General features: G+C 44.8%; 1 protein-coding gene across 21 annotated transcripts in view; it reads right to left on the bottom strand.

Moving 5' to 3' along the window:
• pleca (plectin a) overlaps positions 1-26,582 on the bottom strand; it is a 126,664-nt gene that overhangs the window by 7,204 nt on the left and 92,878 nt on the right. For 15 of the 21 annotated variants that reach the window (XM_023803869.2, XM_072705574.1, XM_023803873.2 and 12 more), the window contains 27 exons: positions 25,589-25,755; positions 21,012-21,127; positions 20,630-20,736; positions 20,359-20,478; positions 19,452-19,547; positions 19,231-19,358; positions 17,013-17,106; positions 16,571-16,725; positions 15,054-15,375; positions 14,800-14,877; positions 14,526-14,687; positions 14,263-14,367; positions 14,085-14,180; positions 13,579-13,704; positions 13,341-13,493; positions 12,936-13,090; positions 12,728-12,854; positions 11,731-11,914; positions 11,416-11,436; positions 10,682-10,839; positions 9,664-9,842; positions 9,316-9,454; positions 7,141-7,497; positions 6,392-6,475; positions 6,086-6,190; positions 5,856-5,954; positions 251-3,604 (listed from right to left, as the gene is read on the bottom strand). In XM_023803869.2, the coding sequence (XP_023659637.2) occupies positions 251-3,604; positions 5,856-5,954; positions 6,086-6,190; positions 6,392-6,475; positions 7,141-7,497; positions 9,316-9,454; positions 9,664-9,842; positions 10,682-10,839; positions 11,416-11,436; positions 11,731-11,914; positions 12,728-12,854; positions 12,936-13,090; positions 13,341-13,493; positions 13,579-13,704; positions 14,085-14,180; positions 14,263-14,367; positions 14,526-14,687; positions 14,800-14,877; positions 15,054-15,375; positions 16,571-16,725; positions 17,013-17,106; positions 19,231-19,358; positions 19,452-19,547; positions 20,359-20,478; positions 20,630-20,736; positions 21,012-21,127; positions 25,589-25,755 (6,987 nt within the window). Of the gene's footprint in view, positions 1-250; positions 3,605-5,855; positions 5,955-6,085; positions 6,191-6,391; positions 6,476-7,140; positions 7,498-9,315; positions 9,455-9,663; positions 9,843-10,681; positions 10,840-11,415; positions 11,437-11,730; positions 11,915-12,727; positions 12,855-12,935; positions 13,091-13,340; positions 13,494-13,578; positions 13,705-14,084; positions 14,181-14,262; positions 14,368-14,525; positions 14,688-14,799; positions 14,878-15,053; positions 15,376-16,570; positions 16,726-17,012; positions 17,107-18,504; positions 18,633-19,230; positions 19,359-19,451; positions 19,548-20,358; positions 20,479-20,629; positions 20,737-21,011; positions 21,128-25,588; positions 25,756-26,582 lie in introns of those variants that run through there. The other 6 variants (XM_023803870.2, XM_072705571.1, XM_072705572.1 and 3 more) reach the window with 2 other exon arrangements.

Raw genomic sequence — 26,582 nt, 5'->3', positions numbered from 1 at the left:
TTAATATTTACATAAAAATTAACATGAAAATTACATTTTCAGTGCAATAGGCATGTTTATGTATTTAGAATATATTTAAATATGTATATACATTGTGTGGTTATTATTAATGTAGAAACTGGTGCCTATATAATATTAGCAGTGTAATTCAAATAAATACATAAATGTATGCCTAATAAGTTAGCTCCCTCAGAGGGTTACATTTTATTAATTCAATGTAGATTTCAATGATAACATTCTGACATAATACCTCTTTTGACTTATTTTGTAATTCTGCTGCCTCCTTTTTTAATTTCTCCTTCTCTTTTTCAAGATCAGCAATTGCTTTGCGAAGGTCGTCTGCCTCTTTATTGCTCTGTAACCTCTGAACCTCCAATTTCTGCATATCTGTGAGTTTTTCAGCTGTTGCACTCTCTGTTTCATGGAGACGAGCGCTGATGCTATCAGCTTGTTCCTTAAACTTCCTGGCCTCCTCTTCAGCTTTAGACTGGGCGTCACTAAGCTGAGACACTCTCAGCTTCAATTTCTCTGCCTCAGCAATGATCTCCTGCTGTCTCAGACGCTCTACTTCCAAGGACTTCTGAAAACCTTCCGTCTCTTCTTCCAGGCGCTGCTGCATCTGCTGCTTGTCCTCAAGCAGCTTCTTAGCTTGCTCCTGAGCCAGATCCTTCTGCTTTTGGAGCATATCTGCCTCTTCTCTCAGTTTAGTTGCCTCCTGGATAGCTTGCATTTTCTCCTTGAGCATTTTATCAGCAAGTGCTCTCTCTTGTGTAAGGTCAGACTCTGCAAGCAGCCTCATTTGAGCAGCCTCCTCAGCCTCTAAGCTGAGACGGGCTGCTTCTTCAGCCAGATTCTTCATCTTCTCTGCTTCCTCCTCCAAAAACTTCTGAGTGCTGTCCTTGTCTTTTTTAATTAGCTGCTTGTTCTGTTCTTCAATCTCAAGCTTTTTTTGGAAGAGTTGTTCCATCTGCAGCTTGACATTCTGAAGCTCATGCTCTACTTGGGCCTTCTGCTTGATTGCATCACTCACTTCATCCTTGAGGCGCTTTAGCTCCTCATCCAGAAGAGTTTTCTGTTTATCTGTCTCGTCCAGCTGTATCTTCACCCTTGATAATTCCTCTTCAACTTTACCCTTCTGCTTCAGTATCTTTTCAGCAAGCTTTTTGTGCTTTGCCATCTCAGCATCAGCTTGCTGCTTCTGCTGCAGAGCTGCAGCTTCAGCCTCTGCTCTCTTTGAAGCCTCCGTTTCTGCCTCCTTTCTCATCTTTTCCGCACCTTCCTGAGCTTTGGCTTTATTGACAGCTTCCTCCTCGGCAGCTTGCTTCTGGCATTCTGCATCCTCTGCTTTTTGCCGAAGTAGGGCAGCCTCTTTTTCCGCCTTCTCTTTGGCCTTCTCTGCCTCTTCTGCCAGCTTCCTGGCTTTCTCAAACTCTTCCTTCAGCTTCTCCTGAATGAGTTTATCTTCTTTTTGCTGCACAAGCACATCCTGTACTTTCTGTTCTGCAGCAAAGCATTTTTCTGCAGCTTCTTTGGCGAGAGCAATCTGTTTCTCTGCCTCCTTGTCAGCATTCTCTTTCTGTTTGTTAGCTTCAGAAGCTTTCTTCTTGAGGCGTTCAACTTCCATCTGTGCAGCCTTCCGCTGGTTAGCAGCCTCTTCTTCTGCAGCAGCAATCTTTTTTACCTTTTCCTCTGCCTCCTTTCTCAGTTTTTCCTCCTCCAGGGCTAGCTTGCGAAGCTTCTCTGCTTCTTCTTCTGCCTGTAGTTTACTCCGCTGACTTTCTTCTGCAATGCTTTTCAGTTTGTTCAACTCCTGCTCAAGGTCCGTCTTGCCAGCTGAAGCCTTTTCAAAGTTGATCTTGAGAATGTGTATTTCCTCCTCAACTATTCTCTTCTGGTTCAAGGTTTCTTCTACAATTACCCTCTGCCTTTCTATTTCAGTATCTGAGGATTTTTTGAGTTGGGAAACTTGGTCCTCGATGTCTTTCTTATGTTGTGCTGCTTGGTCTTCCAGCATCTTTCTCTGGTACGCTTCATCTTCAGCCTGTCTTCTGAGCCTTTCATTTTCAGACTCCTTCTCCTTGAGAGCAATCTCAGCTTCAGTTTTCAACCGAGTTGCCTCATTAATAGCAGCCAACTTTTCTTTGAGGATCCTCTCAGCTTCTGATCTCTGCCTCGCTGCTTCTTCCTCAGCCACTTGCCTCTGCTTCTTTGCTTCTTCTGCGATTGATCGAAGCTTTGAAGCTTCCTCTGCAAGCTTCTTCATTTTTGCTGCCTCAGTCTCAATAAGTTGCTTGCTCTTTTCAGTGTTAGACAAGGTCTCCTGCTCTGCTTTGGCTTTATGCTCAAGAAGACTGTCCATTTCACATCGCACTTTTGCCAATTCGTCTTCTAGCTGTTTCCTCTGTTGCACAGCTGCATTAACCTCATTTTTCAGGCGGCTGAGCTCATCATCTAGAAGCGACCTCTGCTGCTCGGCATGCTCATAGTCAGCCTTAAGACGGATTAGCTCCTGCTCTGCAGAAAGCTTCTGCTGGGCTGTTTCTTCTGCTATTTTCCTTTGCTTCTCCAGCTCTTGTTCTGCCATCTCCTTCTGCTTCAGGGCAAATTCTTCAGCTTTGGCCCTCCTTTTTGCCTCCCGCTCTGCATCCTCTTTCTGTCTCTCGGCTTCCTCCTGAGCTTGGCTCTTTTTGAGGGCTTCCTCCTCAGCTTGGAGTCTCAGTCGTAGAGCTTCATTAGCCTTCTGCCTCCACTTTTCCAGCTCCTTCTCTGCCATTTCTCTGGCTTTGTCTGCACCTGCCTGCTGTTTCTTAAGCTGCTCGGCTTCTTCTTGCAGCTGCAAAACAGTGCTGTGCTGCTGTTTCAGTGACTCTTCCAGTTCTGTTGTCTTCTCTGCCAGGGATATACGTTTGCTCTCTAATACTGTGGCTGCGCTTTTTTGAGCTACATCCTGGGCCACTTGGATTTGTCTCTCCTTTTCTACTTCGGCCTGCTTCATCCTCCTCTCTGCTTCTTCAGCCTGCAGCTTGAACCTCTCCAGGTCCTCCAGGGCTTTCTGCTTCTGTTTGGCAGCTTCCTTCTCAGCTTCCGCTTTGCGCTTCAGCTCCTCTTCCGCTTTACGCTTCATCTGGGACTCCTCATTGACCTGCTTGCGCAACTTTTCTGCCTCCTCCTGAGTGGTCTTCCTCAGGCGCTCAGCTTCAGTTGCCCGCTCCCTTAGCTCACTGAGTTCTGCCTCGGCCATGGATTTCTGCTTCGTCGTTGTCTCTAGCTGGATCCTGATTAGGTGAATCTCCTCCTCAACCTTGGTTCGGCTCTGCAGGGCCTCCTCCACCTGGTGGCTCTTAGATTTTATCTGCTGCTCCGAGAGGTTTTTGAGCTCATGCAGCTCCTGCTGGATGTTGTGCTTTTGCTTCTCTGCATCCACGGCCACCATTTCCCTTTTGGTGACCTCTTCTTTCATTTTGAGCTTCAGCTCTTCAGCTTCTCGTTCTGCTTTAGCAATAGCTTCTGCGTGAGCCTCCGCTAACTGCTTCTGTTTCTCTAACTCAGCTTGCATCTTTGCGAGTTTCCTCCTCTCTTCCTCTTTAAGTTTCTCGGTAGCTTTCTGTATTAGCAGAAGCAAACAGCAAATAAAAATGTTAATAAAATGGGTTAATTATAAGCTCAATAAATTACAGGTAACATGTAGCTACAGGCAACGTAAAATATAAGCTATCCTGCACTGGAATATTATCAAAGATGCCATGTGACATTCAGTTAATGCATGGAAAACAGAATGAAACATTACTTATTACACAACACGTTCCACAACACATTAGGGTTTACAATGTGAAGTCCGTTTTACTTTTCTGAGAAAAATCTCCTCTAAGGTACTGCCCTCAGTGTGAGCTGTTGTCGAGGATAAATGGCATATATGAAAATACACTAATAAAAAGTCTATGGCAATGATTTTAAAGACAAAAATGTCAAATTAGAATACATTATAAAGTGTTAAAATTTAGTTTTTCTTTATTCTTTGTTTTTAAAGAAAATGCTGAATTGAATGAGAGGAATTTGAGGTTCTGAGCTAAGACGCGATCACCTAGCCAACCCCCAATCCTCTGCCTTAGAAGACACAGCTGAGTGATGCAGCAAAGAAAATAACACGTGGTGGAGGACGACCCAGCTTCACAATCCCATAGCCATGTGTCCTTAGTATGAACCAAAGGTGGTAGCTATTTATTAGTATTGGCTCACCAAGATAGTGTAAACTTGGATTTTATTGTCAAATATTCACCCTAATGACATTTACAGTATACATCTATGGTTTATGTTTATATTAGGGTGACCAGGTACTCAATGTCAGGGAGGACACTTTGAGCTAGGACAGAATTTGTAAACTACCATTTCAAATAAAAGCACCTGGATTTTATTTACGTTCTTGCTGTGTGCTGGTTGGTCAGTCTCCTGTAATCATGCAAGTGTCACTAACATTAATGTGAACCAGCTGAATGAGTCTTTCAATCAAGGAAACAAACCAGTCAAAGCACAAGAAGAGCTGAACTATTTAGCCAAACAGAGGAGCCTTTTAGTTTTTAAGTAAGTTTTGTAAAACCTGAAGTAGTCTCCTCCCTGACATGGAGTATCTGGTCACCACATTTTTTTCAAATATATGTTTTCCTGGTTTGAAAATAGACAACCAGACTGGCTACAATAATGCATGTAACAACAATGTCTGAACCTGACAGACAAACCACATAGCCTCATGAGATGCTGTGCCAAATACATGAGGCCGTTTGCGGAATACTACGTGACGGAGCAGATCATGTTGAGGACCCAAAGCAGGGATTGAAGCCTGGTGATGAGGAATGGAGGAGGTTGATTCAAAAAGAAACTGGTGTTTTGTGGATAATTTACCTCTTTAGCGCCCAAACAAGATTAAAATTCATCATGAAAAAGCACTGGCAAGCATTTTAGGAAAGCAAACAGAAAAAACGGTTAGAAAAGAAACGGGGAAAATATACTAATAAAAAAATAGTGTCAGCTGGAAAAAGTAATTCAGGAAGACATGACACTCAGTTCTGAAGCAGACTCGGTGTGAGCAGTAACACTGAAATCCTATGTCAGTGGGCCAAACAAATAATACATGTTGTTTTCAATTTGTAGAAAACAAATAGTAGGCTGTGAGCTGTAAAGAAAGCTAATGAGAATTCACAGAGAACACCATTAAACAGGCAGGTAATGGTGTTACTCGGAAAGAACATGGTCCACTGCTTAGATATTCTATATCTAAGTTATAATCTGTCATAAATGAACGTGTGGACACTGGGAAATCAGGATGGTGAGTTTGCTTCAGGCTGAAAGGATGCTGCCGCACGTGCATCTGCAAAGGCCCAGTGCCCAGATACGGACTGGCCTGGCATCTCTACACTAACGTATGCAGTGAATGGCAGACAGATACCACTGAATAAAGCAGAGTGGTGCCAGGATAACGGTAAACGTCTCTTTGGCTACAGGTTAGCGCTGTGCTAACCGTGATGAGACGGGATTAGGGTTTGGACAGGCTTTGTAACTCAGTTCAATCAACCAGAATCAAATACTCATATCTAGGCAAATATATTCTCTGTCAGTTCAGAACCTCTAACAAAATACATTTAATATTGTATTTGTAATCCCTTATTTTAATTGCTAATTTTTAATATGTCATCTAATTATTTAATATAAATACAGTGATAATTTTTCCCAGTCTGTCCACCAACATTCTGTAATATGTATGCATGATAATATATATTGCTATCCCTACATTAAACCATAGGTGTGTGATTCGTTTTACAAGGTTAATGCTACTCTATCCTCCGGGAGTGTGTGTAACTTACCTCCTCATCCTCCAGGCGGCGCTGTGAGCCAATAATGAACTTGATGTACTGGCTGGTCAGAGTCATAAGCTCACTATAGCGAGTCCGCAGTGTAACATACTGAGGATAAAAGCATTAATTAGACTTTGCAGCACATCACAAGTATCTAAATAACGAGTATCATCATAACATGTATTAAATCCTAATAGGTACCTTTTTAACCTCTGATTCCAATGAAACACAACACTTACTTCCTGAATGATGTTGTCTGAAATTGACTCCATTTTGGTTTTCTTCAGGGGAGAAGCCAAGGGCTCAATCAAGGCTTTGTAAGCTATCAGCTGAAGCTCATAATCCTGAATCAACAAGATTTTTGGATTGAGCATTCAAATCAACTCAAAATATCATCGAACAGCTTTCTCTGTCATACTTCATGGTCCAGCACATTTCATTTTTATTATATGAAAATGTGAAAGCTCAAGTGCCTATATTCCGGTACTCAGTGTTCTACAGTGAAAATATTGAATGCATTGACTTCCCACAGTCTGCATGGTTACCTTGATAGCATCAATGTAGGCCTTGGCATGTTTCTGACACTCGTCCACCTTTTCTTTGTTTTTCTCGATTTCTTCCAAGAGTTTCTATGTGGGATGTCATGGATACAATGAACACTTAACTTTAAACAACAGTAATGGGTAAAGAATATCCATCCATTCATTTTCTGTAACCAATGAGCTATGGGCGCAAGGCAGGGAATAACCCAGGATGGGGCACCAACCCATCCCAGGGCACATTCGCACACCATTCACTCACACACCATTCACTCACTCACACACCATTCACTCACTCACACACCATTCACTCACTCACCATTCACTCACTCACACACCATTCACTCACACTTCATTCACTCACACATCATTCACTCACTCACCATTCACTCACTCACCATTCACTCACTCACCATTCACTCACACACCATTCACTCACACACCATTCACTCACTCACCATTCACTCACACATGCACACCTATGGAAAATTTGGCAACTCCAATTAACCACAGCATGTTTTGGGACTGTGGGGGGAATCTGGTGTACTTGGAGAAAACCCTAGGACAACATTAATCATTTCAAACTCCATGTAGACACGCAGAAGTCCGGTAGAGGCTCAAATCCTGATCCTAGAGGTGTGAGGCAACAGTGCTAACCACTGTGCCACTGTGCCAGCCAGGCTGAATAATGTCTTCTACTTCAACATCTGGTCCTTCTATTCATTGAGGAGCAGAGATCACAGAAGGCATCTCACCTGCTCCTGAGAGAGCTGCTCCCGGAGTGCCTCGCTATTCCCGATGGGTACGGCCTGAATGGCCTCCTGGCGCCGTTTGGCGTCAGCGGTCCAGAGCATCAGCGCATCGTAGCTGCCACGGTAGGAGCGCATCTGGCGGTGGAGGTGCTCCAGCTCGTTCAGCCGCAGGTCGATCTGGGCGAAGACGGCCTGCCAGCGCTCCTGCAGGGTGCATGCCTGCTGCCGGTAGCGCTCCAGCTCGGCGTCGTGCTCACTGTGCACCCGCGACATGTGCTCGCTGACCACCGTGGCCTCGCGCAGCTCCGCATCCAGCTGGTCAAACAGAGGCTGCTGTTCCTGTGCCTCGGTCTGCATTTTCTGCATGGACACGGAGGGGGCGGGGCCAGAGGGGTGAAAAATCTGTCATTATTATCAAATAACCTGGAGGAGCGAGGCCACCATACCCCCCCCCCCCCCATGAATACTACTGACTCTAATTTATAACCACATTTATCATTGCTATTATCATTGGTTTATACATACATATAAATAATATAATAATATATAATAATATAAATAATACTATGCAATCACACAATGCAATATGATCTGGTATAACTGGTATTTATATAAATTAGGGCTGTCAAAGTTAACGCGATAATAGCGCGTCAACGGGAATTCATTATAATGTGACAATTTTTTTTTGATGCCATTAATGCGTGTTGAGCCGAATGGCACCTTGAGAAAAATAACGAACAAAGAAAAAGGTATTTTGAATGGCAGGTTCAGCTTCAAAACTCTGTCAGATGGGTCCATCGACAAGACCAAAGTTATTTGCAATTACTGTCGATGTGAAATGAGTCACCACCAAAGTACATCTACCATGCAGGCTGCGACTCTTCTCAGAACAATAGACGCATTCGCATTTTCATGTCTTAACGTATTATGATAATACTTTCGTAAATATAAATAATTTATTTATGGGATAATATTATTTTTCATTTAGGTATTTCTTTAGCTATATGTGAATGAGGCGGTCTGTCGCGCGCTTCTGTGTTGTCTTAACTGCATAATTTACATCTTCCTCAAAGTTATTCTTTACGATAGTATGTCTCCAGTCACATGGTATGCTTTCCGGAGTTTTCTTCAGTGTCCGAGATTGGATGTAGGCTTTTTAAGTTAATTGGGATTCCCAATTTTTTCATATACTTTTCGTAGTAAATTGTCATCATGCCTTCCCAGATCTTCGTAAAATTATTATATTTTCTCCGATTTACATATTATAGTCAGCTGAGATCGGAGTGGTGAGGACATTTTGCACGGCTCGGTCAGCACAATGACTAGAAGTGAAGTGGAGAGTGAAGGGCAGACAACTGCAGAGCCAAACAAACTTGGGTGAGGGTGAAGACTATCGCTACAGAACTGAACAATATTGTGATATTAGTCACTTTTGCGCTGTTACGCATCCAAGTGATTTAAAACTGAGAACCCCCACCCCTGAAATTGTATTTCTTTATTTTTTGTAAGTACTTGAAGTTTTGTTTTTGTGTTAAATGCATATATACCGATATTGCATTAAAAAAACATCTGAAACCCTCTTCTCTATCCACTGGGGCTCTTTGCAAATCTTGGGTCAGACATTTAGGATAAAATGGCTTTTTGCTTTAAAAAGGTTGCCGACCTCTGATCTATACTTAGTTATATGACTGAGTAATATGTGTTTAGCAGATCTGTTGTTGGGCTTGAGTTTTTCTTAAGTGATGAAGGGTTTCTGATGACCTTTGGACGATCTTTGTTGTTGTTTATTGTTGGTAATTGATTTCAAGTAACAAATGCATACATTTGCAAAAAACAATCATGCCTTGCCAACTCTAATATTGAGGAGGTTCGATTCATTTCCGGGGGTTCTGAGTTTGTTTGGAGTGTTCATATATGAACAAAAAATGCTGAATAATTGCTCTGAGTTTGTTTTGAAGGTTGAAAGGGACCAAGTTTGGAAACACCATAACTCTATCATGTTTTCTGAACTTAATCCTGCTCAGTCTTCAAAGAACCATTTTTTAATGAATCAGAGACCTTTTAAGTCTGCTAGAGTAAAACAAACCAGCATAGTGTAATCCCACAGCAACAAATTTCAATGCAACACTCAGACATCACAATAAACAGCTATGTTGTGATGTGGAGGCCACACAGTACCTTCAGCTCATTATGGTCGGATTCCAGCTCCTTGGCATCCACAGGCACCTTCTTGACCTCACGCAGACGGCCCTCGTACGTTCTCAGCACCTCATCGGCGCCAAGCGTGCTGCGGATCACCACCTTTATGGTCTTCAGTCTGCCAAGAGAAAAACAAGAAGAGGATGGGGGAGGGGAGAGGGATGTTACCACTAACCCTAAGCCTAACCCTAAGCCTAACCCTAAGCCTAACCCTAAGCAATGCTGTCGCTTTTACCGTGAAACACTTTATGTCGTTTTTAACATGGGTAAACAGGCCAAATTTCCTCATGGAGAGCAGGCAGTAAAAAAGCCCTGGATGAGACTCACTTGTCCAGGTAAACAGAGGACAGGCTGTAGACATGGTCCATCTTCTTTAAGGTGATGTCCAGCTCAGAGCGCAGAACGGGGGCGGAGCTGGGCTGCACAGGGGAAGCCAGCACCTTCTCCGCCTTTGGCACCATCAAGTCCAGATTCTTCTTGATGCCCTGCAGTTCGGTCTGAACTTTCTAAGAAAAAAAAAACAGACAACGTCAACGGCAATATAAAAAGACGAACCAGCAAAGAACAGCATGTGTTAAGAAACCCCAAAGTCGGATAAAACATTAATCATTTCATAGGTATAATGATCAGCCCAGAACCCGAAGTACCCATGGTTGGACACGGTGCTGGTTCCGGTCAGTGGGTCTTGCCCGCCTGAACAGCGTGGCGTGACAAATGGCCTCCAGCAGGTCGAAGTGGAAAAGCAGCGAGAGCACGGCCAGCAAAAGGAGCCCCAGGAGGGACAAGAGGAGGCGCAGCAGGGAATCGAGCAGCGCTCCTATCAAATCATCAGTGGGATCCATGGAGACACGGCATCCCAGAGGAAGGACAGGGAGCTGGGGCTCTCTCTGCTTTCCCTCTGCTCTGCCAACAAGCTCAGGAAAAAGGGCTAGGCAACTGAAGCCACCCCACCCAGCTCCCTTTCCTGACTCCCTGCCCCCCCCCCCCCCCAACTCTGATGGCAGTGCCAGTCAGCAGCTCCCATCTGCTTGTTGATTGTTCTTTTCACCATTTCTTGTCTTGCTCCTTTGTTCTATGTCTCTGTCAAATTCCTCTGCTCATTCTGGCCCACTCTCTCAAGAATGAAACAAAAAATTCAGTCACCCAGACAGGCAGTGTGGCCTTCAAAACCAAATTCTAAATCCTAACTTTTGCCGGTATTTATTTTTTATAATTACTCACATTTTTCAATTGAAAATGAAACAACACCCACAGTCTAGATGTGCCGATGAACACGGAATGATGAACATGCAGAGCGCCCTTTCCCCCTATCAGGCGAGCGGAGGCGGTTCCCAGGGGACGGTACCTCCTGCTCGGCCGCCTTCTGCGTGCAGTCCCTCAGCGGGTCTTTCTCCATGGCCTGGCGGATGCGGCTGACGGTGCGCGTCTCCCACTCTTCCAGCTTCAGCCGCAGGTCCTTCAGCTGGGTGATGTAGCTCTTGCACGCCGACTCTTCCTGCTCACCTGGACACACAAGAGTGTGTTCAAATCTGCTCCCGGAACAGAGCCTCAGTGCAAAACTTCCCCAAGTCAGAATATATCCATTTGTCATGCTGATAATAACAATAATACTTCATCCCCGTGGGGAATTTGTCTTTTCATCTTTCCCACTTGGTTCTCCATAAGACAAACAGACACATACAGAAGTGGGAATGAGTTTTGGAGTCAGGGGGTAGAGCAGAGTGCAGAGAAACTGAGGGGTGGGGTCCCGCTCCCACCTCACCCCCAAGTGCCTGTATCATTATTCTCAGAATCAATCTACATAAAATTAACGTGAAATTAGATATTAGTTTCACACCAATCAAACATTTATAGTTATTTCTTTGAGCTCCTGTCTGCGATCACAGTATATCAAACAAGCAGCAGTATGTCAGGGAAACAGCACTTTTCATTTCAGGCCCAGAAATCACGCCATGCACTGGGCAGTTCACACCATTTCTGTTAATATTCAGCATCAGCAATCATTGCAACTGAATTCTTTTAAAAAGACAGTCGATTCATTTACGTTCCGACAAACAACGTCATCCAAACCTAACTCACCACTGTGGCCAACCAGAGACACTGAAAAGTAAATGTCACATTTACATTTCACTTTTTTTTTTTTTTTTACCAAACTCAGAATATATAAAGATCCACTAAACAAAGCCACAACAATGTTAAGGCTCGTATTCCTACAGTACATAGATAGAAAAATGTGTCTGATGAGTAGAATTTTGTAGAATATAACACAGGCTTTTGCATTCGTAGAAATGAGATCTGCTCTAGTCAGTAAAAAAAAACAAAAACACGAGAGCACTTCGGAATGAGATGAAAAGGCAAAGCGAAGCTCCTCCTGTGGGACGTGGTGATGCACACCTCTCTCCACGGAGCACAGCAGCTCATCATAGTGCTGGGACGCCTTCTTGTAGCTGCCCTCCGCATGCAGCCGGTCGTCGGGCCCAAACAGCTGGCAGTGCTGGCTGTCCCGCAGGAAGTCCTGGTAGTGCAGCTCCAAGCTGCGGAAGACCTGCTTATACTCCTCAACCTTCAGCGTCTTAAACTGGACAGCAGGTGGGAGGGAGAGACGGGGAGGCAGAGAGTCCGAAATGAGCCCAGACGGGAGTACAAACAGCTTTAAAAAGAAAGATCTGAATGTCAGAGAGCTGACGTCAGAGACGTTTTTGCTGCTTAAGACTCTATCTACTTATTCCGGGCCACCTCTATTTAAAGGTGCTTCACACTAATATTTAAAAAACATCTGTGAAAACAGCACATGACAATTGTTTTTTCCAAGAACTATTTTAAATTTCTCAGAATCGTTAATGAAATTAAAAAATACACCCCTCCGATTTATAATGCTGTTTTTAAAAGCACATGTTTTTAAATTAAGTCCTTGCTTTTGCCTGCATGACGATGGGAGGCATAGAATTACTAGAAAAATTCATGCTTGTTATGTTGGTGCAATAGCATGGAAGACTGCTTGAAAAACCCACGTATCGCTTACTAGCTTATTAGCATGGATCACTGCTGAAAAATACAATGGAAATCGAGGGGTGTGGCTAAGGGTGTGGTTAAGTTGGGCTGTGGGTGTGGCTATGAGTGGTCATGGGTGTGGTTAAGTGTGGTCATGGGGTGTCATCGCCAACCTCTGATATACCTGGAACAATGGTGCCCACCCAACACATCCAACATCCAAATGAATTAATGACAGGATGAGATCCTGGTAACATCACATATATTAGCAGCGCTCTCCGTGCTGCATTTTAGAACCGCTTCCAAATGAATTAATGAAGAACTAAATGACTATACCCACTGGGCCCGTGAGCTGAAGCTGAATAAGCAGTTTTAGAGACGGGCGATTATGGTTTCTCACCACGATGGTGTTCCAGGAGTTGATCTGCTGGATGTCCCTCATCAGGTACTGCCAGGAGAGAAGAACCTTCATGTCGAGATGTAACGTCTGCCACAGTGCCATCAGCTTCTGCACGCTGGTGCTAAGCCTGGGGGGGCACGAGCAAGGGGTCAGCTTCGTATGGGCCGGACCAGAGGACACCTGCAGGAACCGGGGCGGCAAGGCTGACCCAGAGACAGAGTCCAAGGCCTCGCTGTTCGGTGGAGGGATGAGGAAGCAGACAGAGGGGACGACGGCCTCGTGCCCAGAGCTGTTCTGCACCTTCCACTTGTGGGGCTGTGAGTTGCTGAGAAGTAGACACTCATCACCCCTGTGAACTGTGATCTGGGACGGGGGAGAAACCACCAGGTAAACTATGTGAGCGCCTTCAGCGGACCGCGTCACTTCTGGAGGATCACTAAGTTAGCAGTAATGAACAATCACAAAAAAACTGTGATGTCATCAGCAGCACTGGCAATCACAACAAGAGGATGTGACTCCCCCCAAGTTCAGATATGTCCTGCAGCCCATAATTTCATCCCATGGCTAAATATTGATTATAGATCCACTTTCAAGAGCAGTGACTGCATCTCACCTCCATCTGTTTGAAGTCACAGCAGGCTTGGAGGGTTAGGTGGTCTTTCAGAGGGCACGCTGGGTTGCGTGGCTTGAGCTGCACAATGGTCTTGGCCCGATTGCTCAGTCCTTCCACCAGAGTCTTGAACTCATTCAGCTGCTCCTTCTCTTCCTGTGGAAGGCAGGAGACGGCACTGAGCACCAGGCTGGCCATGTGGCCGTGGAGCTCTAGAGGAAGACGACGAGGCGGCACGTACCGCTGCGTCCTGCAGGAGGTCCTCCAGCCGCGTGACAGTGATGGAGCGCTCGCACGTGTACTTCTTCCTCATGACATCCTGCATCTTCTTCATCCGGTTTTCGGCCTCGTGGACGTCAGAGAAGAACTACACAGAAACAGGGGGGAAAATAGAAGCCGAAAGTGATACAAAAGCATTTCTTAAAATAGGACATATTTTATTAATGTTTTCATATAAACAGAATCAATCATAATTTTAATAATAATAATTCAATCAATCGATTCATCCATCCATCCCTCCGTTTTCCATACCCCTTTCCCTATACAGCATATGTAAATAAATAAGCAAATAACATCACCACTAGAATACAATAAAAACATGAGTATGGATACTTTGGTGTTTAAATGTAGGTGTAAAATCTAATGCTGAATGCAGGATAAAAAGTGTACATTTGGTTCAAGGTCCAACATAGAGGAGCTTTCAGTGAACCCAGGGGCCTATTTTGGCAGCCCAGGCTCCCAGTCTACCTGAAAGTAGGCGGAGTTCTCCCTAAGGTGGGTCTCGATGCAACAGCACAGCTGCAGGATCCAGCTCCACTGGGTCTGCAGAGCCGCAATAAAAGCCTTGGGGAGGACAGAGGAACAAGGTGAGGAACACGGTATGAGAGCTACCAGCTTTCAGCCATCCAGTGTTCACCTCACTCACATCCACGGTCTTCCTGCCCGGGTGGCTGTCCTTCAGGAGCTTTTCTCCAGTTGCCTGCATAGTGTTGACCTTCTTCTCTCTCAGCTCCAGCTCACGCATCAGACCCTGACCCAGGATAGAGCAATAATATGCAAATGCTACAAAGCTCCTCAAAGAATACTTCACAGAACCGTAAGAGTCAGCTAAAACATGTCCTGTGGCATATGTCATATTTGCCCGCCTGGTTTTCCCTGTACAGGGGGACCCATCTTGAGAAGTCATACCGAGTAGTTGTCTTTCTTGGTGGTCATGTTGGTGTTGCGCTCACTCCAGTCGTAGTTCACCTCCTCCTCCTCTTTCTCATTTAGCCAGATGAGCTCCTTTGTGGCGGCACTGACAAAGGCTTGCAGCTGGTCCAGGTTGCGAAGACGGGCCTTGGAGGAGTTCTGAAGCAGAAGAAGACACTTGTCACCTCTCCACTGCTTACTCTCTGCAAACTGCATAGTATAAACAAAAGGGCATCTTTGGAAAAGAGTGCAATTAAAAGCTGGCACTTACCAGCAGTTTGGCATAATGCAGATCCAGTTTGCCAAGGTATTCTCTGTAGGAACCCTTAGTCGCTGAAGACAGCCGACTCTGGAGACAGCAATAAAACAATTATTCCTCTTAAAGTACAATGAAGCTCAATCACAACAATTGTTGAAGGACTTCAAAACATAACTTAGGAAAAGATCGAAATGAAGATTGGGTTTAACAAAAATGACTCATAGATTTTGCAAAAATGTCACGCATACTCCTGTGTCTTGCTGTACCTCGTCAGCATGTGCCCGCTCGACCTTGGAGCGGAAGTCCTCGATAGACTGGTGTAGGCCACGGTGGCTGCCCAGCTGGGACTCCACCGAGGGAAGGTCGCAGCCCCACTCGGCCCCATCCACATGCCGTTGGTTGTCCTCTACCCAGGACATCAGGTCTTGGATGTAGCGAAGAGTCACTTCATCCACTTCCGGCTTTGCCCTCATGTGGTGAGGCTGGAGGGTTGCGGTTATGGGAATCTGAGCGCTGGTCACTCCTGACTTCAGACGCAGGTTGTATTCGCTGCGCAGGTTCACCAGTCGCTCGTGCAGACGATACACTCTGGTGATAAGCATGAGACACAACAGCTATCGTTTAACACTTTACACATTATATACACTTTAGACACTACATACATGCAGAACTGCAAACCTGAAATTCAAGAGCACACATAAAACAACATTTGATGTAAATACATTAAGTGTCCAGTTCATTAGGTACACATTCTTGATAGTGTATACAGCATGCTCCTACAAACCGCCAATCATTTCATTGCAACACCATACATACAGTACAGAGGGAGGATTAAAGGCTTCAGTTATGGTTTGGTTAAACATTGGAAAAGCTAAGACGCTTGATCTATGTAATTTTAAATTTGATGTAATTGTTGGTGCTGCATGTGATGTAAAGTTTCTCTGAATTAATTCATTGACCCTCAAAGTTATTATGGTGGAAAAAGTTGGTCCAACCTGGTTCTACCTACGTGTACCTAATAAAGTGGGTCCTACCCGATAGCTGTACCTAATAAAGTGGGTCCTACCCAGTATTAGCTAGCTGTACTGTACCTAATAAAGTGGGTCCTACCTCGTATTAGCTAGCTGTACCTAATAAAGTGGGTCCTACCTCGTATTAGCTAGGGGTATCTAACAAAGTGGGTCCTACCTCGTATTAGCTAGGTGTACCTAATAAAGTGGGTCCATCCCAGTATTAGCTAGCTGTACCTAATAAAGTGGGTCCTACCTCATATTAGCTAGGTGTACCTAATAAAGTGGGTCCTACCCAGTATTAGCTAGGTGTACCTAATAAAGTGGGTCCTACCTCGTATTAGCTAGGTGTACCTAATAAAGTGGGTCCTACCTCGTATTAGCTAGGGGTATCTAATAAAGTGGGTCCTACCTCGTATTAGCTAGGTGTACCTAATAAAGTGGGTCCTACCTCGTATTAGCTAGGTGTACCTAATAAAGTGGGTCCTACCTCGTATTAACTAGGGGTATCTAACAAAGTGGGTCCTACCTCGTATTAGCTAGGTGTACCTAATAAAGTGGGTCCTACCTCATATTAGCTAGGTGTACCTAATAAAGTGGGTCCATCCCAGTATTAGCTAGGGGTATCTAATAAAGTGGGTCCTACCTCGTATTAGCTAGGTGTACCTAATAAAGTGGGTCCTACCCGGTATTAGCTAGGTGTACCTAGTACTTAGTATATATGTTTCTACTGAATGTGTTTCCAAGATTAAACCTGATGAAGCAGGTCTCACCTCCTGTACATCTGTTCTGCCTGTAGGTGGCGCCCGTCCTTAAGCAACTGCACGTCATTAAAGAGCAGCCGGATCATCCCCTCTGCCTTCTCCAAGTCCTTCTCCATCTCAGACATGTGCTGAGCCGGCTTCCCTGCATTCAGCTGCCGGACGTCCTGGAGTACAGAACCAAGCGATTTTAAATGCTGCTTAGACGGTCACATGGTCACACATTTTCTGACATTTATATTAAATACATGAGTAAACGAAGGTGTCAATTAGTGTAATGCTTAATCAGACAATTACCAGAGGAACTTTCTGTCAAAACCATATCAGACAACACCAATCATCACCATGTTAACAACTCCCAGCTGCCTCTTTCTGAGCAGTCGCTAGGGATTCGAACATGTTAAAACTGGCAGCCCTCCGTTTCCAAGGCGATGGATCCTCCCCTCTAACTCACCGCCTGCAGCAGGGTCTCCACCTGGTTCAGCTGCTCCTCACACACCCCGGACTCCATCTGGACCTTGCTGACAACCCGCTGCAGGCGCTCCAGCCTGAACAGATTCCAGGAAACAGAGGCCACAGCTCAGAGCATGGAAGAAGGTGCTATGCCGTACAGAGAACAGGCACTAAGACGCTCGGAGCGTGGAAGAAGGTGCTATGCCGTACAGAGAACAGGCACTAAGACGCTCGGAGCGTGGAAGAAGGTGCTATGCCATACAGAGAACAGGCACTAAGACGCTCGGAGCGTGGAAGAAGGTGCTATGCCGTACAGAGAACAGGCACTAAGACGCTCGGAGCGTGGAAGAAGGTGCTATGCCGTACAGAGAACAGGCACTAAGACGCTCGGAGCGTGGAAGAAGGTGCTATGCCGTACAGAGAACAGGCACTAAGACGCTCGGAGCGTGGAAGAAGGTGCTATGCCATACAGAGAACAGGCACTAAGACGCTCGGAGCGTGGAAGAAGGTGCTATGCCGTACAGAGAACAGGCACTAAGACGCTCGGAGCTTGGAAGAAGGTGCTATGCCGTACAGAGAACAGGCACTAAGACGCTCGGAGCGTGGAAGAAGGTGCTATGCCGTACAGAGAACAGGCACTAAGATGCTCGGAGCGTGGAAGAAGGTGCTATGCCGTACAGAGAACAGGCACTAAGAGGCTCGGAGCGTGGAAGAAGGTGCTATGCCGTACAGAGAACAGGCACTAAGACGCTCAGAGCGTGGAAGAAGGTGCTATGCCGTACAGAGAACAGGCATTAAGACGCTCAGAGCGTGGAAGAAGGTGCTATGCCGTACAGAGAACAGGCACTAAGACGCTCGGAGCGTGGAAGAAGGTGCTATGCCGTACAGAGAACAGGCACTAAGACGCTCAGAGCGTGGAAGAAGGTGCTATGCCGTACAGAGAACAGGCACTAAGATGCTCAGAGCGTGGAAGAAGGTGCTATGCCGTACAGAGAACAGGCACTAAGATGCTCAGAGCGTGGAAGAAGGTGCTATGCCGTACAGAGAACAGGCACTAAGATGCTCAGAGCGTGGAAGAAGGTGCTATGCCGTACAGAGAACAGGCACTAAGACGCTCATCGCACAGCACAGGGCTGCCTAGCTTAAGGCACGGATTCAATAAAAACAAAATTATTTAAAATGTGGGAAGAGATCTACAACACTTTTAAACATGGATTATTGGAATTATTCTATGCAATACTGTCAGTATCATGGGAATATAGGGTTTACATACAGTACTAAGTTTTTGAAGAGTTACTTTCAACTTGAAAAATATATTGTAGTTTCGATACATAATTCCTAAAATGCAGTAATAAATTCAATGTAAAATTAAGAAAAAAATGCTGAATATATGAAAATGTATTAATCCTTATGTACAGTCAGACATTTACATGCTAGCAAACATACTGAGGTCATTAGCTCTCATAAACACATAAAAACAGCTGAAAACTCACAGACCCCGGCGGTGAAGCAGATACTGTAAACGTAAGCTGTCATGTGTAAGAGTCATGGCCGAGGAGCACAGGGGACCAAGTCCTTCTGGGAAATGTCAGACTGTGTGGAGGACACCTTCCAGCCTGAGAGGCTAATGAGGGCTGCCTAGCTGTCTCTCGGATGAGAACTGAAAGCAAGGCTCCTCTGCAGCCGGTCTGATTAATAAGTACCAAGCTCATAGTGGTCTTGTGACATAATCCAGCCCTGCCAAGCGTCACACCCTGCTTCTTGTGATATGGGAAATCACAGTTTAATGACACGGATAAAACTAAAATAATCACTGCTTATTTTAGAGCCCACAGTAGCACTGTCAGCAACATTTGCATATTTCCTTCTCTTGACTGTGCTTACAGAGCCCACAATCGTCTGGGTGCTCAGCACTGAGCCTGCTGCTGTGACCGCGGTGCGAGCGGCCGAGGGCGCTATCGTACGGAGGGAACCCTGCGGACTTTGCGTGGGGTGCGGCTGCACGTCAGCACTGAGCCTGTAAGTTTTACAGTGTGTCTTCATAATTGGTTACATTATCAATATGCGAATGATTCCATTTACTCAAACATGTCCCTTGAAGGACCTTGTCCTAGATGTAAAAGTAAGTCGACAAATTGTTAATCACTCTCCTGCTTCTTTGTGAGTAGTGAGGCAGCGCTTTGGGAGGTCTGAGGTTTTAGCCTTTGCTGTTGACTCACCTCTCAAACTCTGTCCTGAGAAGTCTCTCTCTCTCCAGGATGGCCACATGCAGACGGCCCCATTCCTTCTCTATGTCAATGTGGTGGTACCCGGGGGGTACCTTGACCTGGCCGGCATCCACAGCGCCCTGTACAGAGAGGAGCCCAAGCAGAGCCGCTGAGTCTTCCTGGCTTTCTTGCTGTCCGACTGGAGTCAGTATCACTCGGGGCCCGTGACTCACCTCGAAGGACTTGTAGATGTGCCGGGAGCGCTTTTTGTCGGCCTCCTTGGCTGGGAGCTCCGTCTCTTTGAACTTTAAGAACTGTCGCCACAGAATCTGCAAAGTTATGGAGGCCATAATGAAATGGGGCTGCTTTCCCATTAAATATCATGGGGGCAGCATCCAATTAAAGACAAAGGGTTAAGTAAAGACCTTTCGGTTGTTTTTACTGAAACGACAATAAAGCGAGTGGATTATAATGGACTTAGATTAGTCAGTCCCATAATGACAATGGTGAAGTGTGGTTCATGCCTGTGTGATACAGAGGGGTCCGTGCTGTTTGTCACCTTTCAGAAGAAACCGTCAGCTTGTGCAGCTAGCCAGTTTGCTGTAACTTGTTTTTATGTCACATAAATATGACTGAATTGTTAATAATTCTATTCAATATTAATTGATTTTTTTTGTTTTCCTCTTCAGTATCATGAAGTAAACAGATTACTTCGACCAGATTTCTCTTTTAATGTTGACCCTAAACGTCACTGCGCAGCATTTGTCTTTTATCCCTACAAAACAGCAAGTTCCTGTTTGTTTATGAATAATTCTCTGTTTTTCCTAAAGGGGAATTCTAGGCTTTTCCAAGATTCCTTTGTCCTGTTCCTTGCCCACATTAGACTTTCAAATGTAATATATATTGAGTATATATTGAATATGGTGATAAGTGAAAATGCCAGTAAGTATAGAGATATTAATGAGAAACCAACACACCAAGAGCAGTAGAAATTAATTCTAAAATGATACTGAAAGAGATTCAATCATAACTCATCGGGTGGCTATTTTGATGCATGTAAAGATTAGTCATATTCTGATAACTGGCAGGCCAAGGACTCTGACTTTTTCATTAATCCATCATATGCTCCTATAAACTCACATCAATTTCCTCATAGCTGGAAGGGAACTTCTTCTCCTCAAAGACAACGATGTGGTGACGTATCCATTGGAGCAGGAGGGTAACCAGGTCGTGGTACTCCTGCCAGAGCAGCTCCAGCTCCTGTGGAGGACGTTGGGTGTTAACATTAAGTGTGTGTGCTTTTCATAGCTTGCTCCCAGTGCCAGGGAACACAAGACGAAAGAGTCCGAATCAGCACTAAGGAGGGCTTTGCAAAGCTGGACCCAGCTAAACATTAGACAGCAAAGCTCACATTGGCTCTGACGCCTTCCTGGACATCAGGCACGCGTGGCATGACATCATACAGGGAGGAGACGTAGGTGATAATCGACTTCTCATCGGGATGTGGCACGTCCACATCTGCAGAAATGAACAGGGGAAATATCCTTCAGCTCCTTGTAATCAGGAACCAGACTGAGATCTATGAATGGGCAATTGCTGAATCCTGGTAAACAAATGTAGAGAGACAAGTAAGGTGGCTTCTTTCAACATGAAGGCCATGAACAATTTTTCAGCTGAGGCTTTGACCTTGGAGGCCTCAGTCCTGAATGGATTGCGTGTGTCTACTCTTATGGCTTGTTTCCATGGCTGGACATCAAAAAGGAGATCAAACCCAGATTTGTCAGCACCCTCACCCTCCGGGTCCAGCAGGCGTGTGACCCCTAGTTCTTTCTCAGCCACGTTGAAAGCCTGCTCCAGGTTCTCCACGTTGGTCTGCTGGTACACCTTGTTCATATCGATGAGCTGGGGTCTGGGGACACAGAGTCAGAGGGTGTTGGACAGCGGATACAAAGGTCCAGCGAGGTCAGCGTGCACACGGAGTACATCATCAAGCTTATTCAGATCATAAGTGACCACATCTGCATAATGCCGTCCGTCATAAATAAATTCAACTATTAAAAGTCCTACAGGGTTATTTTGCAAGTTATAAGAATCCTCTAACTGTCTGTTCTCTCTGTAAGTATGCAGACATCGGCAGCTCATGGCAGGAAGCGGCCTGCAGACCACTGACGTGTCTCCTGGCAGGTATGTGGTAAAGAGCCGATTCCAGGAGAGGCTGCTGGGAAAAAAATCCTTAAAATGCCCAGAAAGTTCCTGTAGCTCTTCAGATTTAACAAACTCTCAGATGCGCTATAATAATGCAGATAGAATGGCACACAGACATAGGTACTGTGAATTGGCCCCGCTTCAAGCCCAATAAAAAACGCTTGTTGAAAACACCATAGGGTGTGGCACAGAGGGGAAAAAAAACCAAGCCAAATAATAAAATAAGTAACAGGACGTAAAACATTCGTTCCGTTTTGAAAGGGGGAACTCTACTATTAATCATGAGAGACAAGAAAGTTAAAAAGTTTATTCACACTCCAGAACATGTGAGACTGCAGTGCAGGATAACACACCATAGGACAACCAGGGATGGATTAATGCACTGGCAAACATCAGGGCCCTCCCCTGCCTCAGGAGAGACGCAACGCTGTCCATCGACTTTACCTTTTCCGGGGGCCTAGGCAAAGCTTTACATGCCCCCCAACTAAGATAACTGATGATCATTTTGCTTCCTCCGCAGTTCAGGGGGCCCAATTAACTGTCTATTCCGGCTTTGGCTGTAGCCAGCCCTGCTGATGTCAGCCTAAGGTCCCCCGATAATCCACCCCTGAGGATAACATCTAGAAGTACACTGCCCCCCCCCCCCCAGCCTTGCCCCCGCCATGCAGATGCCTATGAAAGCACGTACAGCTCCCTAACGCGCAGGGTGCAGTATTCGCCCGGACTCCTCTGAACACGGCGCAGGGTGAGGGACCCCTCCCGGCTCTGAGGGATTCCCAGCTCCTGTTCCGTGCCGTGGGAGCCCCGGCTGGAGCGGGCCCCGAGGCTGGAGCGGGCCCCGAGGCTGAGCGACTCCCAGCCGGAGTCCAGTAAGGCTTCCGACGGGATGTCGTCGCAGAGCATGAGCACGCGGTCGTCCGGCTCGGCCGGGGAGCTGGAGGAGCCGCCACGCTGGCGCCTTCTCTTCAGCTTCCTCTTCAGACTGAGCATCATGGTGCATGGGGCAGAAGGACAACAAATGGAGAAGCGGCACTTTCTCCTCCTTTCTCCGCTTATCTGTTCATTCTTTGAAAAGATTCAGTTTAACATGTGCTGATATTTCACCGAAGTCCATAAAGGAGTTCAAGTCTCCAAAGTGATATCCCCCATCTTCGGGACTATATATCCGAATTCTCTTGAGCAATCCCAGAACCTGTTTCAATCCTTAAAGGTTCTGCAATTCACTACGTCAAATCTGTGTCCTTGTTAGTCCTTTGGGTTCTGAAGATATTGGTTACACGACAACAACAAATCGGCTAAACAATTAAAAGGGAAACAAAAAAAGAAAAACGCATCAATAAATTCATGAGAGGACGTCTTCGTGCCCAAGGATTGCAGACTCTGCAGTCTTCTGCTTTTAAAATCTGACAGTCTGTACGTGTTCCTGGCAAGAAGCCTTAAGGGGAGCTAAGGCAGCTGGGCGTTCTTACAGAACTCCTACCCTGGAACCGCCACGCCCCTCCTGTCATTTTCATGTCCTTGGGCCACTGCTCATACTTCCACCTTCAATGTTCCATCACCCTTAATTAGCACTCATCATTAAGCTTCTGAATCTCCAAGTCCTGTTAATCCCTTTTTCAAATAATCTCAGCCGGCCATAAATAAATGTAAAAATGTATTAAAAAATGTATTAAAATAAATGCCATTATAAAAAAAAGACAAGTAACATTGTTGTTAGGAAACCTTTGGCCTACATGAGACGGCAGGCCCATATTTAGATTAGTGGAAGGTAGCTGAGGCATTAGGCTCCTATCACATGTGCACAGTGATAGATAGGCATGGTGTGGCTCAGGTTAGGATGCTGTACCTGTGATCAGAAGAGAGAGGGGTAAGGAGCACACGCTGATACAGCATGTTGCCACGCCAAAAATGTGACGAACCATCTCAGGGATGAGAACCCGAGTACAGCCGTGCAGCAAGTGATACCTCAGCACCATACTAGTTTGAGTGGAATGGAACAGTGTGAAGTTTTTGCCGGCGGTTGGAGTGCCAATCCTGCCACCAACCCCCAAAATTTTCCCTGAAAGTTGGAGGACCTGCTTGCAGGATGGGATGTAGGTTAACGTTGTACCCAAGACAAAGCAATTGCAGGTTAAGGGTCTTGTCAAGAGTCCAACAGAGTAGTATCACTCCTGGCATTCATGGGATTTGAACCAGCACCCTTCAGATTGCCAGCACAGATCACTAATCTCAGAGCCACCACTCCACCAGTCGGAAGGTCGATGGTTCAAATTGCATAGCTGGTAGAGTAATTTTACTGTTGGGCCCATTAACCCAACTGCTCCAGGGACTGAACTGAAACCCAAATTACAGTTCTAAAAGAGCTGTCTCATTGGGTGCCATTTAATTAGTAACACCTTTGCAATAATATAAAATGCCAAACGTGTTTAGTATCCTTTTTGGAGCAAATGACTACAATTGCAATTAATAGCAAAATGGCAAAAACAGAACATTATGAGTCAGTCAAAAAATGACCACACTTAATAAAAAGAAAACATCTGTTTGGAAGATATGTGCAGATATGTTAAACATGCTTGTCAGTGGACTTGTGTTATGAAACCAATAAATTAGCATAATTTAACAGAATTAAGCAAGCATCCCAAGACTTTCTGTGAGCACTGTATATCATTTGGATAAAAATTTGATATAAAAAAAAAAAAACGGTAACAGGTTACTTGATGGGGAACAAATAATATAGTATTATACTATTATTTATGAATTAAATAACCACAAACTGACATATACTGATCTCATGTTGATTCATTGTTAATGAATCGTGATGCATATTTTATCTCAAACAGTTAGTATATTTGTTACTATACCTCTTTATTCTGTAACACTTTGTGAACTATTGAAGGAACTACAGAAAGAATTACTAAGGAACTAGTGAAATACTGATGTCATGTTTGTTCATCATTAATGAATTGTGATGGATCTTTTATCTTAAGTAGCAACTACAATATATTCATTCATAATTTTTTCAGAATTTGTACTTCAGTAGTAACTGAGTTATTACTAACTCTTTGCAGCCCATCAAGTAAACTGTTACCAAAAAAATAGATGCAAGAAAATCATGACACTTCACTGGTGGACTTGCAAGTTGAGACACTTATAATATGCACATGTCCACAATGCAGTGATATAGTAATCCTGCATACTCCACTGCAAAATAACCCCTGTGGTTTTACTTATTTTAGTGCAACAACAAATGCTGCACATATAACATGGCAATTGACCACCACTTGTTGTTTTTGGTCTAATGACATTCTTAATTTCTTAACTTCTGTAAGAATTTCATTGTAAAAGTAGATGCGCCAGTGTTTTGTTGACTGGTGAAGTCAGACTAGGATTTTGAAAGTGCACTGCAATACAAGACAGCTTTTATCAAATATATAAACAAATGAAACCAATCAGAACCATTGACTTATAATGATTATTTTTACAGATTGTCATTATATAATCCTTGTAAAGTTGCCAAATTAGTGGAAAAAATTCTTTTTTGCACGAAAGAATTTATGCCTACAAGCGTTGGCAGGTATGATGACACAGATATATGGCCCTTCCACATTCCGGTAATAAAGGTTCCTCACCAGCATTTCGTGTAGACTATTAGGGGAGCGCCTGGGGGGGGGGGGGGTACACCCAATTCTCATGAAGGTAATAAAGGCATTAGAGAACTGACAAGCTTTTTATGCACCAGTGACTTTGTAAAATTCTGTATTTAAGGGCGATATAAATAGGTCACTCAATCAAGATACTATTTATAAAAAATAAAGCAAAAGCAAACTCCTGAGACTTCTGAGATAAATAAAAATATAAGAGCAGAGTCACTTTACTATAAACTATTTAAGAGATATTTATGATAATTGTTTAATGTTTTGTTTCTTTATAATTACATTCCCTGTTTCGCAGTCTTGGAGTTTGGCAAATGAGAATTTCACTGCAAACTGTACTAAGTATATCTTAAATACAAGTCCTAAATACTGAAAAATATCAGGCAAGGTTTCCTGACTTCCATGCTGGCTTGGAGGCAGGACATTGCTAAAGCTTCCGGTGCTGTCCTCCACATCTTGCAGATCGATCGCCTTTCCCAGCATGCTGCTGACTTTGGTTCACCACTGCTCACCTGTGCTTGTGGATGATGGCATTGAAGAGCCTGCCATCCCTCCAGCTGACTGTGAAGTTGTCACAGCGCATGCCCTGGTAGCCCTCCACCATGCGCTGGGCCCAAAGCAGGAGCTTCTCCTTGGCGGTCATGTCATCTGACTGCCCATTCACTTGGATGTCAGAGATCTGCAGGCACGATAAGGACCAACGTCAAAAGGGATGCCAACATCTACAGGGGAAGGTCAAGGGAATGACAACTGCTGGACGGAAACTGAGCTGCTGTGTAACACTGGCCAATTGCATAGTCATAACAATGTAATAATAATGTACTGCGTGAAATCAGCAGAGGCTCGGCTGCGAAGTGCAGTCTTGCTAATGGGGGTAATGTTTACACAAAGGTCTGAAATCACTGAGTATAGTTGTGGTAGAAAAAGTCTCATGAGCAAGAATTGTCACAATACAAAGAATGCACTGATTATAGACATGACCTCTGAAACAAACAAAAAAAAACTCAGACGCCTGTTTGAGATTTTTAATGTGGGCAAACCCAGATTATGCTGTTTACAGTTTTAATGGGAGGAATAATTCTCAGATTCGATTAGCTGAATGTAGGAAAACTGAGGAGTCTGAGGTCTGTCTGCGTCAGCCGAAACAGCCACCGCCAGCAGCTTAGCGAAACCATCGAAGGCACCTCTGTGCAAAGTGAAGCCTGACTGGGTGGGCTTCTGGAAGCCCCCCAAAACACAAAAGGCTCGCAGCAGCACCAGCGAACCAGCAGCAAAGGCCTTTAGTCATAAGATAAATAAGTGACTCACATGAGAATAAAAGCTGCTTTTATGTTGTGGGTTGTTTTTGATTATGGGAGGAAATATGCCGGGTGAGTCACCGCCCGGGCTTCCTTCTGGCGGTGGGCAGCGTGACCAGGCTTCCCGCTGGAAACCTTTTTTTTTTGAGTTTCTTTGAGTCTTATTCATTCTGAGGCTTATTTATTTGCCAATCGGTGGCATAAGAGA

Source organism: Paramormyrops kingsleyae, chromosome 23 (assembly GCF_048594095.1).
Source record: "Paramormyrops kingsleyae isolate MSU_618 chromosome 23, PKINGS_0.4, whole genome shotgun sequence".
NCBI lineage: Eukaryota > Metazoa > Chordata > Actinopteri > Osteoglossiformes > Mormyridae > Paramormyrops > Paramormyrops kingsleyae.
Note: the sequence above shows the minus strand (reverse complement) of the source record. Positions and strands in the feature narration are given on the sequence as shown.